This window comes from Chaetodon auriga, chromosome 1 (assembly GCF_051107435.1).
Source record: "Chaetodon auriga isolate fChaAug3 chromosome 1, fChaAug3.hap1, whole genome shotgun sequence".
NCBI classification, from domain to species: Eukaryota; Metazoa; Chordata; class Actinopteri; order Chaetodontiformes; family Chaetodontidae; genus Chaetodon; species Chaetodon auriga.
In genome coordinates, this window is record NC_135074.1 from 3,849,924 (window position 1) to 3,865,399 (window position 15,476).

The 15,476-nt window shown below is 41.0% G+C and overlaps 1 protein-coding gene across 1 annotated transcript in view; it reads right to left on the reverse strand.

Moving 5' to 3' along the window:
- adamts17 (ADAM metallopeptidase with thrombospondin type 1 motif, 17) overlaps window positions 1-15,476 on the reverse strand; it is a 118,227-nt gene that overhangs the window by 71,346 nt on the left and 31,405 nt on the right. The window contains exon 7 of the mRNA XM_076730170.1: window positions 14,870-14,913. Within this exon, the coding sequence (XP_076586285.1) occupies window positions 14,870-14,913 (44 nt within the window). The remainder of the gene's footprint in view (window positions 1-14,869; window positions 14,914-15,476) is intronic.

The following is a 15,476-nucleotide window of genomic DNA, read 5'->3' on the forward strand; positions in this document are numbered from 1 at the left end:
TGATATAAGACACCATAGCCATGCTTTACCAAGGAAGTATCTCAGGGCCAAGTAAACTGCCTCCATCTTGAGGAGGTTTACATGTCATCCGTGCTATGCAGGACCGCAGTGAGCATAAAGAGTTCTGTCTTCCTGATTGGTTTGTTGTGTGACTGCTGATGAGCACATACAGTTTCAGAGGTGAATTTCTTGAATTTGCATCTGGGGAAATGGAAAGAGCAGCAACAAAAACACTGGTGAATTCCCTGGGCAGGGGACATTTTTGCTGAATTTCTGCAAATTCAGGCTATTGTAAAAATGAACTGGATTCTTGCAGGATAGTCTGTCTGTACCCGCTACAACATGAGAGAATCAGACTGATCTGTTGGATCTTCATCAGCACTCAGATTTCTTAGTTTTCAAAGAATTTTTTTAATTACAAACCTTAAAGATGCGTATTCATTTTCCTTATGTCTTATGAAAAAATTATTTACTTATGTTTATGTAGCGGTTCTAATATTACTATTTTATCATGCTATCGTTTTTATTATAGCATTGGTGTTTTTTATTACAAACTTTGTCAATGTTCAAAACCATAAAGGCATTTTTTGTATGTGTTACAAAGACCTCTGACACATAAGACTTTATACAAACATCCACCCTGACCAACTCCCATGCAACCTCTGTACAGTTAAAAAAATGCAGCACTTCATGGACTGGAACAAAAGTAGCCAGTGAGCATAATCCTTTGAAATGTACTATTTAGTCAGACACAGGGTTGGTTAACTGGGTTCAAAGGCTTAAAAGCTACCAACACACCAGCCACACATTATGTTGGTATCATTCATGTCTACAAGCAGTCAGGCACACAGAAGTAGGCAGCAAAGAAAACGTTGCTCCTGCAGTGCTGAGTGAGCAGCTTTCACTGGAATGAATGACCCACCATGTTTGGTCCATGGAGTGAGGTCCTCATTAGCTGGTCAGATTCCCTTTAAATGACACTGGATGCTAGTACTGACCAAGCCTTTACCATACTGGCTCTATAAAGCCCATGTGAATGAAACAAAGCTGGGCGGTGATGCTCCACAGTGAGGTCAGAGGTGTGGCTGAGATTTTGTGCAGCATCAAAGATCCGTTGAAGCCAGCACTTCTGAGGCTAAAGCCCCCAGACAAAGAGCTGCGATCCACAGCGCCGTGGTTATCAGTGCTGGGTTTTGACCTGGTGTTAGGGGCTAGCTGGCTGATCAAACAGTGATGTGTTGGCTCAAATAGCTGGCGGCACATCCAGCCAGACAGCCTCAAAAGAGCCACAAAGCCTCATCAGGCCTCTGGACTCACAGCACTGTGCTGCCCACAAGCAGCATTGGCCAGCCATTTATTTTGCACTAATTAGCCGTTACAACATGAAGGGCTTTCCATTGAGCCACTGAATCCTGGACAGTCGAAGCTCCGAGTGCTGACAACACAGGCCTGAGTCAGCCTGGAAGAGACGCTTTGTTCACCCTCTCTCTCTCTCTCTCTCTCACAAACACACATGCAGGCACTCACACATATGCACACATGCTTGCACATAAAACACATACAAATACTTGCTCACCGTAAACTGACCCCACTGGCCTTTATGTCACACTAACTACCTCACCTCCCACCCCCCTAACAAAGTATAAACTTTACACACAGATACTGTACACATACCGTATAAGCACATGTATTTATACACAAATTAGGACATCCCCCATACATGAGGGGGACATAATATTAGAAAGGCTTTTAAATACAAGGCAGGTAGATGTAATGGCAGAGCTGTTGTATTAGACTGCTTTAGACTATACAGGTATACCTAATATAGTAGCACACAGTGCATGTAGACATACATTAAAATTTTTGACTCACACATAAAAATATATACACATTTGTACAATGCATGCTTGTACACACAATCTTTACATGTACATATACTGTACACATGTAGGCACATTTGGAGAAATCCTAAATAAACAAACACACCATAGATGCTGTATATAGACATGCGCCATAAATACATAATATTCTCCATACTGTAGCTTCATCAATACTCAATTTTGGGGCCAATACTGTTTTTGATATTGAGAGAAACAAATTCTGATGAGAAAATTATCAATATTTGTACTCAACCAATTTAGCATCGCACTCCTCGAAAGCCACAACTTAATACACAAGCAAACCAGGAACTCAGAAAACTTTCTGCATCTGTCATTAGAGTGAATGGACGCCATCTTGAAGTCTAGTATTCAGCACTTGTAATACTATAGCACTTGGTGGTTAACTAAAATCATCCATTAACATTGACCCAATCTAATGCTACACATTTGTACAGTTATACTATGCCCATTTGTTACAGCTACTTTGGCTCGATAACTTTTCACTGTCCATGTACAACACACACACACACACACACACACACACACACACACACACACACACACACACACACAAACACACATTGTCGTGACCATATAGACATTTGGACATGTGGACACATATACAGGCATGTGCAGATACGCATACAAATAGGCTGTACAAACAAGACACTCACAGACCTCTTTTTGGTAGAATGCCCTTTACACCAGAAAAACATTGTGTGAGTGTGTTGTTGTATCCAACTCTCACTCACACACACACACAGGGTGCCAATCAGCTGATTTGTGCAGTGTCACCTCCCACCAGTGAGCAGCCACTCCATAAAGTCAACCATGAGTGTCCAGTCTTCCGGGCCTCATTCAACAACAATATCCAACCAACCCCCTAATCTTCCAATTACATCTCTGCTCCAGTAAAGCAAACACAGGAAATAGGATACTGCTACAAATATGACTTATATCCCATTTCCATCCACCACCCCACCACCATTGCCTCCAGTCCTGCTCTGCTTCACATTGGCTTTTTAAGGTTAGACCTCCATCAGTTTGCTGATATATGAGAACAGGGTTTCTCTTTCTTTAAATATCTTCTGTCAGTCAGCCTGTATCATACTCTGGTTCCAATGCAAACCAAAAAAAAAAGGTTAATCATCCTGGATCCATGACCTATTTGGGGATTTTCAAGACGAATAAGGCATATTAAGGCACATCGTAATGAGAGGTTAAAGCAGGAATAATACAGGGAGAAATGGTAAGGTTTTTGCTTTCCAAATGTGAAAAAAAAACAATAAAAAACATCCAGATGAGAGAATACACCAAAAAATGCCGAGTTCTCACCATCCACCTGTGTATTGTAGAGATAATTGTACCATTGAATAAAACAAATCAATCACTAAAACTTTGTGGGTCCTTGGAATCGTAGCAAATGCTGTCCCATGGCCTCATTTGTGTATGTTTGGGGGCAATCTTAAATGAAAAAGCTTGAGACTGGCTGGGGAGGAGAAACAGGGAGGAGAATTGTGGGTGGCAGGGGTTTTCAAGCAGGACCTTTTATGAGTGCTGTGACTTTAGAGAGGCTCAAAGTAGGTCACACACTTTCGGCCTGCTCACACAAAGAGCAGGAGTGTTCTCATTGTGCAGGAAGATTAGCAGGTTGAGAGTATTATGGTAGGGCAGAGTTGTGCAGGGCCAGGCATGGCCAGGAGCTGCCACAATGCCTCACAACACAGCACTGCCTCTGTCTGCATTTATTTCCATTACCTCATAGCTATGTGCATGTTGATAATATGTGATAGCGTGTGGGAAGTAGTGCTATGTAGGGTAAGACTGAGATATGGAGCCAATCAGAGCCTGTCCACTCAGTTTCATCACCTCCCTTATTTTTATTAGCCATTTATTGAGTAACTGACTCTATACAACACTGGTTTTCTTTCTGCCAGTGAGTGCATCATTACAAAAATGTATATTTGAGAGCAAAGCTATGTTTAGACCAAGTCTGAGATGTTAATTTCCAAAGGTACCAAATACTGTATGACTGGATACATCTGAGAAATGTGTATCTCCAACTGAACTCTGAAGAACTGGAACAGCTGTTAAAATTACATTTTACTTACACATGTTTGATGAAGACCATGAGACATGAAAGTTGAATGTCACTGTTTCACCTGTATACAGTCATCTGTGACAGACTGCCAACATTTTAACTCAGACACCAGAGAAAGACAAAACATGAAAGCTACTTTATGGAATCTTAAAAAGATTATGTCCGGCCGAGTGGCACATAAGTCACCATATGGAGGTCTTGTGAGAGGAGAATATCCTGCCTTAATAAAGGTAGGCTTATAATGTTCAGTTTTAGAGGTGCTGTTTCAGGTGTATGATCATTTTGGAGGATGTAGCCTGTGGTGCTCCTGAACTGTATTGCATTATAATGACAGGTGTTTCTGTTATTCAGCCTGCCCACACTGACATAAATGAAAGTGCCATAGATCTCTAGTAGCTATAGCAATTGTGACTATAGTCCATCAGGAGCAAAGGTGGAAGCACTAATCCACAGAGAGAGAGGGCTGGGGTGGATGGATGGATCAACAAAACATCAGACCTAAACACTGGTTTCTCTTAACCATGACCAATATTGTTCCCCAACCTTAACCAAGTTCCTAAGGCATATTACCAAGGGAGACTGAGCTTGACAGCTGATCAGGATTGTCGTCTAGTTCAACCAGAGGGAGGAAGCATTTTGAGGCGGCGAGTCACTAAGGCAAGGTTTCATTCAGAGCCATACACTGACTACCTTTGACAACCACTTCTGTCCAGGCGGAACAAGGAAGAGGAGCGGAACAGAAGGTGCTTCCCTACTGCTTGTCACTGGCTTGCTGAGGAGTGGGCTCCTCCAGACGGCAGACGACAGAGGTGTTTAGCCCAGAGATGGAGGGGATCTTTTTCAGTGTGTCCAGCTCAGATGGTTGAGCCATCTGCTATCCACCCAGCGAGCACCTGGCAGGCCTTGCATGGAGGCGGCCTCCTTCCGGAAAGCAGGGGAGCAGGAAATCCTTTTCCACCCTGCATCGGGCAGTACAGCAGGTGACTCCATAATAAATATAATATAATGTTACAAACTGTCACTTGAGTGCAGAGTGCACAACGGAGCAAACAAATTTCAAAGTAAGCTCTAATCATAGTCACTGATTGCGGTTCAAATTTGGAACATATTAGACAAAGGTTGAAATCTGTTTCACCTTTTGCTGCCTTTCAAAGCACAAATGGTGATGTGTCTGTGGTCATTTCATTCAGTGTCTACTCTGGAAAGGAAATTGTTGAAGTCTTCGTCTGCTCAGAATGAGGTGCTGAGCAGCCGTCTACTTGAAGGAACTGGGTCTGTTTCATGCACTAGGTCAAAGCTGTCTGGTACATGGTCTGAAATAATAATTAGATGATTTTCAGTACTATCGACTGGGCATATAACAGAATTAAAAACTAGGAAGAAATTGATTTGGGAAATCACAAAGACCTACATCCTTCATGCACTGTTGTGCCATGTCAGATGAGTGTAGTCAGTGTTTCAAGTATTCATTCTGTCTAGGTTTGGGCTGAGGATTGTATTGAAGCTTACTCCTACTATTAAGTCAAAGAATTCGATGAGGTGTGAGACGTTGTGCCAAAAAAATCTGGACTGTTGTCATTGGACCCGGTAAGTTCATTAATAATAGCAAAGCGACCATCTCTTTTAGGATTACATGATTTGGAGAATATCCGTTCTCTAACCATGCATTGGATTCAAATATTTGCATCCAAAATATCCTTGATACTAAGCGGGTTAATCAAAAATCACAGTTTCCCATTTCATGATGCATTACCATTTATGCTTGGGATTTTGCCAAAAGTGTCGCCTCTCTCTTTTACACTTCATTTTTTTCTCTCTAAAGTTTGAATGTAACATTATAGAGGAGGAGCTGCTGTACTTTGACAATATGTAAAGCAAGCAAGCATGACAATGCCATGCCAGATAAACTGTGCTGGGGTAAAACTAATGGAACATAATTTATACAATGAATGGCAACTCTTGTGGTACTGACTGTATCACACAAATACTAAATGAAATTTCAATTTGTACATACGTAGCACCAAATAGCCGACCTACGTGTGAATAAGAGGCCGGATACACTCAAAAACAGATGCGGATGAGAACAGCAGCATGGAGAGCAGATGTGAGCACAGTGTACATACTAAATCAGGCTACATACGCAGGCACATTCAATTCGATTCAATTATTCACTCATACATGACAATATAGTGATTACTTACATTTCCCCAAAAAGTACACTCGGCACGTCTTCACTACATACATTAGTCTGGACAGACATGGTTGTAAACTGCAACTTGATATTCCAGCAGATTGGCCAATGTGATGTTACATGCAGGTGAAGAGCATTTTGGCATCTCCCAGTGGTTGCACTGAAGAATGGCCTCCCTGACAGCTGGATGGACTTGTTCTCTATTGGCCATTTGTAATGATATGGGTAGGGTCGTAGTTCAGAGAAACAATTTTTGTCTTGAGATTTGCACAGTAAGGTGTTCCATCTGTCACTCTGTGTAGAGCCACATATGCACTGGACAGTATAGGTGGAATGTTACATGATATGCTATGATAACAGGCCTGTTTTCAGAAATCAGAGCCGAACCAGACATTCTCCATCTGAGAAAAGCTTAATGCACAAGCCTCAACATCATTCCTTCAACATTCAAAAGCATGGCTTTTCATGTTTTGACTTTCCAGGTGCTTTCAGTAAAAACTCTTGTCAGTGTAGGTCACACTGTTCCAAAGGAGAACTCAAAACTCCACAATTAGTGATTATAGCCAGGATTAAACCTTCAACTACAATCATCTCACTGGTATTCTTAAAAAACCTAAAAGCCTACTTGTGTCAACATTTTAACATTCTAAGGTAAATACTTAGAACAATTTGTTAGGCTGTTTGTGTTTGCAGTGAGAGAGCCATTCAGACAGTGACTACAGACAGCCTGGTTGTGTCAGGACCTGCCGCTGAGAGGAAAACAAGGAAGCAAAGGAAGAGATTAGCAGGAAAAAAGGAAGAAAAACTCTTTCCACACTCCTGTGGGTCAATGAGGCTGAGGTGACATGGTTCACTGAGCATCAGTTAGGAAATACCACCATCTGCTCTCTACATGCACCTACATACTCCACTAAATGAACGGTCACACTGCTTATGAACTTTCAAGAATCAAGAATTTCCACAGGGGATATTTATTTCAAGTAATGCTTACATGGTATGTATTCTACAACTGCAACCATTAGTCCATTGGGTAGCTGATCAACAGGAAACTGTACATTTTGTTTGCAGCCTCTCTACTGTGACGATGTTTTCTCTGTAAAATGTCATTACAAATGGACAGTCTTTGAGTTTTGGACTGTTTGTCAGACAACACAAGACAACAGAAGACATCACTTTGTGCAACAAGAAAAATGTGGATATTTTTCACTGTTTTATGACATTTTACAGTCCAAATGATCATGCGATGATTAACATAATTAGTAAGTGTTGAACTGGAACCCTAACAGCCAGGACTTGAAACCTACTGGGGGAGAGCACCAGATAAATGCTTAATCCATGGATTCAGATCACTGTCAAACGCTGTATGACTGCAATGTGGAGATGTAATCATACTTGGATACTCCCTCCACACTGAATAAAAACCCATTAACACCCACCAACATCTGGCTTTCGTCTTTAGTGGGAAAGGGTAGAATCAGCATTCATTCCTGGGTCAAATGACTCTGCGGTAGTCACGGGTATTTACTAGCTCCAGCTCTGGCTCCGACAGTGATGGAAACATGACACCCAGGTGGACACGCTGGTCTTTGAAGTTCTGGACGTTGGCATGTAAATGGCCCCTGATATTAGACCAAACTGTCAACTTGTTACACTCCATTTCTGTCACATCATCATCTCATGAAAGACATACAAGCAACCACCATAATCATGTCACTGGCCTCCACGCTGCTTTCTGCTATTCCCTGTTTTCTCCCCGCATTTGTGACATTGAATGTGACACACCAGAGGAAAGAAAGGCAAGCTCCTCTACTGGCAAAGGCATATGAGTCAACATTTAAATGCAGCTTCACCTGCATTTAAAAACCTACATATACACACTAATTTTAGTGTAAAAGTGTTATCAGACCTACATATAGGCCTCATGTTGGTGTCAGCGTACGCCGGTCTGGCATTTTCCTGGGTTTCCTGATTTTTTTGGTCAACTGCAATGGTATTTTACAACCCTCAGCTGACACATGATCACACGCACACAAACATGTATTTGTATCATAGCATAAATGAGAGCAAGGTAGAATAAAGACTGAGTGCTTCTTACCAGTTCTGTTATCCAAGATAGTAGCCTATACTGAAGGCCTTTCTTTTATTCTACTGCATACATATGCTCACACAACATAGATTAAACTCCTCTTTCCTCTACTTCCCCAGGACCACCTGTTCTTAACAATCCTGCCTCAGTATTGCTGCTTGCAACATGCACTTTTTTAACAAGTCTGGCCAAAGTACTGCCTGGAAGATACGCCCTGGGCGGCATGTCCTTGACTGCGATCTTCTGGGTTCACAAAAATAGAGCTCAAAGTCTGTTTTCCCTGCCTGTCATAGCCAGCCTGTCCTCATCAGAAAAAATGGCGTAAAGGTCACCTGTACAAGTAGGTTATGACAACCCATATTTATGCTTATTGTGAAGCTGCGACCTCTAGTAATTATGACGAGAGCAAAGGAGGAAGTCAGGTGATATAGTGTTAAGGGCAAGAAACTCCGCACATGGAGAGGTGGGGTGGATGGATGTGTCACACAAATCCTGAACTTAAACCCAGGAGACTGCTGTTCATGTCCCATGTGAAACCAAAAATTAGTGTTGGCTTATGTGAGTTTACTTACATTAAGTACAGAATGTAAATGTTTTTTACCCAAACCATGATCTTTTCCTAAACCTAATCGAGTAGTTTTGTTGCCTAAACCTCAGCAAACTGCAACTGTGTCATGATGTTAACCATGTGACGCCGAAGGTCTGGTATGATGAAGGTCTGGTATGTCGATCGCTGGTACTCTCCAGTGGTCACATATGTCACGTTAGGAGTCACTGCCAATCAACTTATTCAGCTGTTTTAGTATGAGGACATGTTCTAGTCTGGGCAGACTCCACTACAACAGCTGAAAAACTGAATGATGAAAACATCCTGAGCATCAAAACACTTTCAATAATGATTCTTCAAATGATCACAATGATCACAATGTGCTCCACTGTGCGTGCAGGCAGTCGACCAGAATTGTCCAGAAAAAAAAAAGAATGTGCAGTGGATGTTTGGACATCTTGCCTTGGAGCATTTTTGGACATCTTATCCATATTAGGCACATGAAGTATATGCCTAACGTAAGAAGGCTGTTTAACTGGGCAGGTTTGAATGGAGCAATTATGCCAAGCCTCAATTTTTGTTGCCATTATACTAAAATATGACTAGAATGTTTTTGGTTAAACCAGATGCAAGCCACTTAAAACACACCCACACACACACACACACACACACACACACACACACACACACACACACACACACACAAACACACAAAGAAAACATCCAGTTGAGAGAAATTGGGACAAGGAAAGTTTTATTTAAGTATAAATACTCCCAAAATCGAGAACCATGCAACTCTGTAAAGTTATTTATAGTAAATCCTTCATATGGAAATTCATTTACAGACCACTGGATCTGATATGAGGCTGAACGGCTCAACAGAGCAGCAACTGAATTGAAACTATGAGGCTTCTTTAAAAGGAAAGGAAATCATACTGCCAGTCATGCAACATACTCACTCAAACAAACTACCTCTAACACACACACACACACACACACACACACACACACACACACACACACACACACACACACACACACACACACAAAACCAGATGAAAAGTGTCATGGGGCCCTAAATTTCTGCTTCAGGTGCAGGCTGAATGTGAATGCATTCGCAAGTCCTCTTCCTATGAAAAATCAGCAGATTTACTGGACTTTGTTCAAAGATGTATTCCACATGAGAAGGACTCCCTATAACAAACATTTGTGAAGTACAGATGCTCTCTGAGGAGCAGTATATTGGCAGTATATTACAGTGCCTGACTTAGATGAAGTCAGTGCAGAACTGCTCTGGTTTGTTTACTAATTTCATTCTGTCTCTACGTCATTTACAATTCAGGGAATGTTTGAGCCCCTTGATAAACTGAATGTACTGGGCTGAAAAAAAAAATGTCTGCACTCTGGGTTCATGTGGTCAAACTGGGAAACAAGCAGAAAAGAAAACCACATTGACTTTTATGGGCCAAGGCCAATTCTTTGACTTCCAAAGGCATAAATCACAGTGGTAGATGGAAGAGTTCCAGCTTTACATGATACAGAAGCACAGAGTTTCACAGAGGCAGAAGAAATTCATGCAGACCGTTCTTTAGCAAACCCGCCTCCTACTGAGAATGTTTATCTACTAAGTATGTTTAGTTTCTTTTGCCAAATGTGTTTTTGAGGAAACATAATTGCTGCCTGGATTACATTCCCTGGTAACTTTTTTCAACTCCAGGAAGGTTTCAAATTCAAAGCTCAGGACTCTGACAACAGAGAGCAGGCTTTAAATCCAGCATTTCATGTGTTGTTAGATTTAAGCTATTAAACCACTTGGTTTGATTCGGGAGAGTTGACAGTTTTGATTAAACTAAAATGTCAAGGCATCCTGTCTTGTTCTTCAAGCCACAATCTCTTCCAAACTTCAAGTGAGCACTTTAAGTTTCTTAAGGACAACCATAAAAAATGCATAATATTTTACTTGACAACAGCTGATTGTAGGAGAACAAATGAAATATGTTGTCATTAAACAGTTTGCACACATTAATGTATGTTCCATATGAGGCTCTGTGCAGCCCCTTTAATGTCAACAAGCCTATTATATTGACACCACAAGGGTGCAAAGCAGAGCTCCAGCGAATAAATCCATGGTCGTCAAGCAAAAACAAGTGCAAGAGGTTGAGTCATTTACAGAACAAAATAATTATCACGACATAAATCATTTTCAGTGGTCTATGAAAATGTTATTCATGGGAGTTTAGTGAAACTAGTGAGTTTGCTAGAGACAGACTAAGCAAGATGTCTCCACCACTGTAAGCCGTTCTCAGAGTCACTCGTACACATGCACCAGACCAGAACAATAACACTCACCTGAAAGTGATGGAGAACTCGCAGACTATTTTTTATAATAACCTTTGTGATTTTTTCACCTGATCTTATTTGGCCTATGATCATCAACCTTCTGCATACTGCCAACACAGTACAAAGACACAACTGTGCAATAAAACTGTCCGGCTACACATGGTAAAGTTCTTCATTTCCTTCAAAAGAAAAAAGGCTGGACCGGCCTTTCCCATAAATAATGTCCGTGTTCTCTCTCCAGCACAGCTTCTTGTCCAAGTACACACCCAGATATTTGTATTAATCACTTGAGTCAGTCCTGAGAAGGTTAACAATTGGTATATTCCTGATAAAATCCTAAAATAGGTTATCAGTTTACCAGAAGTGAGCTGTGCACCACACAGTCAACAATCACTCTCCTTTACTCCTCATCAGATCATTCTGTGATTTGTCCAAACAGAGGAGAGTGTGAAGTCTGTGGTACGTATATATAAAATACATTAAAACAAATGTAAGCCAGGATGGAATACACATATTATAATACACTCATTTATTTACTTCAGTGGATACTGACTTTTTTGAATATATATTTGATTACTTATTTATTTCATTATCTCAATTATTACTTCAATTTCAGGAGAGGTACTTTTATTTTTCATTTGATACCCATTTAATTTCTTGATATACTTTATTATTTACTGATTTAATTGTCAATTTGTTAATGTAATTTCCAGCTGCAATTTAATTTCATGAGCAAACCACGTGGTTGGAAATGTCATAATATTATTGGTCAGACAGTCAGAGGGTGCTTGCAATTTCTACCTGGGCTACTATACTTAGTACTATAATTTCGACTGGACTGCTAAACATCATGGCGCTCAGTCAGGTCTTGTTTCCGCCCATGCTAGTTATGATCTGGAGATTTTATTAGTAGACTTCAGAAGATCGCACATTTGAATGTCTGGCAAGACAGCATGAATTTAATATAACACATTCAAAAGAAGACACTCTGCCATCAGACGAGCTTACCACAGAAAACCGAGACTACCACTTTGAGGCCGACCAAGGGTCGATCCCTGCATTCACACCAACCCCAATGAGCCTCACCAGGGGGGTAAACGCTCCAGGGTTTCTCTCCAACTAAACAAGTACCGTGTGAAAAATTTGCGAGTTAGATGTGAAAATATTCTGGCTCTACACACCGTTTTTGCTGTGTGTCTGATGTCTGTCCACGCTCTCACTCCTCTCCTTATTCGCGATTCCGATATAGCGACTGTTTCTGGTTAAACAAAAAGGATCTTATTCTTTAACAAAAAAGTCTGTCTCTGTAGGGAATCTTTTCACTTAGAATAACAATCTGAGACATGTTTATGTTGAAATAAATGTACAAGTGGTTTGTCTCTGGTATTAGTTTGCCCTCTTGCGCAAAAAATAGATATATTAATGGTTTGAACCTATGGGGTTTTTTTAAGAAGTGATAATCAACCATAATTTTTGACAGTCCTAGTGGAGTATGCCTTCTGTTTTTGTAATATTATGATATTAAGAGTGAATGTAGCTTGATGGTGATGCACAGACACAAAACCTCAAAGGGAGAGGTTGAGGTAAATGGTTAAATTAAGCTTTAACCATAGACGCAGTAGATCAGGAAACTCTAAAATGAATCATTTTGTCATTTGTAACAATTTTGAAGGACAATGACAGACCATGCTCTCCTGCTGATAAAGGCAGCAGAATGCAAAAGGCTTACATGGATTGATTTGGAAGGCAAATACAAACAATGTTCATACTTTGGTGTCATTTGGTTTGGAGGACTTCTTGTTTCCCAGTATAGCAATCCACTGGAATGTGAAGAAAAACTGTTGCCAGAAAAAAATCCAACAAGAGTGTTTTTCCCCAGTGGTGTAAGACACAATAAACATCATCTTGAAGAACCCTGACAGGTTGAGATGGGCGGTGTGCTGCATGATAAGTAAGGCACAGCTGTTTCAAATGGCTGCAGATTACAGTGCTGTTTTGGATACAATGCAGCATTCTCACAATCAGTCTGAACGCTGCCTATTCCCTAATAACTGATCAAGTTACCATTCGAAGCATCAACGGTTGGCAGGCATCCTTCCTTATCTTCCTCTTTATCAGTCCTCCATTTTCACATCTTAGAGTATTTCGGATATTACATCAAACTTATTATGGAGCATGTAAGAATACAATTAAAATATACTGTTTTACTATCCCCTGAAGAACTGAACAGAAAGTGTTTTCGAAAATGGATGTGGACAGATGTGCATACAAATGCACATGACAGGTCAGAGTATTTTTTTCATGGTCTTTTGGGGGGCAGTTGTACAAATAATTACAAACCAAGAAATAACAACATACAACATTCCTTACTCAGCCCCACCACAAGCCTTATTCACTCACCCTCCATCACTACGCTACAGTGTGCAGGGGTCATACATGTATTTATACGGTATAAAGACAGATATTTGAATTGTTAAATTTTTGATTAGAGGCAATGGAGAGAGGCAACCACTCTGTCTCAAAGATCTTGAAACATTGGCCAGCTGAAGACGTACATGTGACCACTCTCAGTGGATTACATTGGAGCGAGAATTGGGTATCTCTTGTGTTAACCTTGCGACCCTCCAGGCAGATGACCAAATCATTGAGTTGTAAAATTCCACAGTATCAAAAAACGTGCAATGTGTGTTTCGCCTCTGATGAACTTTCAGACTCATGGATCTCTTTGTACTTCCTGGATCATAATTCATCATCTCGCTGGTACCAGATGAAATACACCCCATCAATGCAGATCCGTGCATTTTTTGAACTTAGTGCTTTTTTTGGTCTGATCACTCTCCAAAAGAAGGCTGTGAGGTTCCAGTGATTCCGAGAGGTTATCAACTCGCTTACCCTCCCAGGAGGTCACCCAGCATAGTGGAATCATGCAGATGGGATCAAAATTGCTTACGATTTGAGCATTATTGTGAATTTACATTGAGGAGTTTGCAAATGGTAAATGGACTGTATTTATATAGCTTTTCTAGTCTGACGACCACTCAAAGCACTTTTACAGCACAACTCTGCATTCACCCTTTCACACACATTTGTATAATGGTGGCTCTGTCACCAGTTCATTACAAGCTTTTCAACCATTCATCCGCACACCGATGGCCCAGTATCAGAGAAATTTGGCATTCAGTATGTTGCCCAAGGATACTTCGACATGTGGACTGCTCACTTTGCCCTGCCTCATTTGAATTACCTTTCCACCGGTTCGCGCCTCTTCCTCCCACCTGTGCACCTTGTGCTTGACACCAAAATACCACACAGACGGGCAAAGTGAATTTGAAGGTCAGGAAAATTCCAAGAGGTCAGAGTGCTGCCATGAAAATAGGGGCCAAAATGTTTTTCTGTGGAACACATGTGTTCAAGTTCAAGTGTCATGGTAACTGAGTGTCTGAAAAGACAGCTCCAGTAAAGAAATGTCATTTTTTTCCTCAGACTAAGGTCACCACATGCCCTAAAATGATTTCATAACTCCAGACAGAGCTATATGCCACTTCCCATCGGTTTTGGCATGGTGTATGTTTTGTGTTTTGGAGTTTGGATATTACAAGTGTGTGAGTGTGTGAGTGTGTGAGAGTGTGTGTGTGTGAGAGAGAGAGAGAGAGAGAGAGAGAGAGAGAGAGGGAGAGAGAGAGAGGGAGAGAGAGAGACATGGTGAAGACATGGTGGTACTCACCAACAGTATCACAGGGTTCGTCTTTGTGAACGCAGAAATCTGTCCTACAAAAGAAACAACAAGTTAACTCAATCCATCTTTAATCAAATTTTACTATAACTGCACTAATACCACAGCTTACAGCACTGATGTTATTGAAATTAGGCAAGCATTCATGTAGACTTCACCCACAGTAAATAAGTCTCTGCTAAAGGGTTATTCCAGAAAAGAAGTAACCGACCGTGTTGGAATGCAAAGGCGTTTGTAGGTATTCCAAACAGCCACACCAGAAGGTGGGGTGAAGAGCCAGCTGTCATTAGAGAGGGGCAGGATGTCTACAGGGGGCTATAAATTTAATGTTAGCAAAGGAATTAGAAATGAATGTATGAAAAAAATCTGTGGTTTTTCTAGTTGCTATAAAACTAAATTCAAAATAATATTTGTCAGAAGTGTCACTGACAACTGACATTTTAATCTGATGTTGTGCCAGGCTCGACTTTTTGGCAGCCCAACCCGCATTGTTTTGCATGAGCCTGCCACATTGTCACCTCCATTGCCTTGACAGACTGGCTCCATTCAAATGAATGACAAGGCTCAAGTCGGCCTGGACACAGCCTGAGAGGTGACA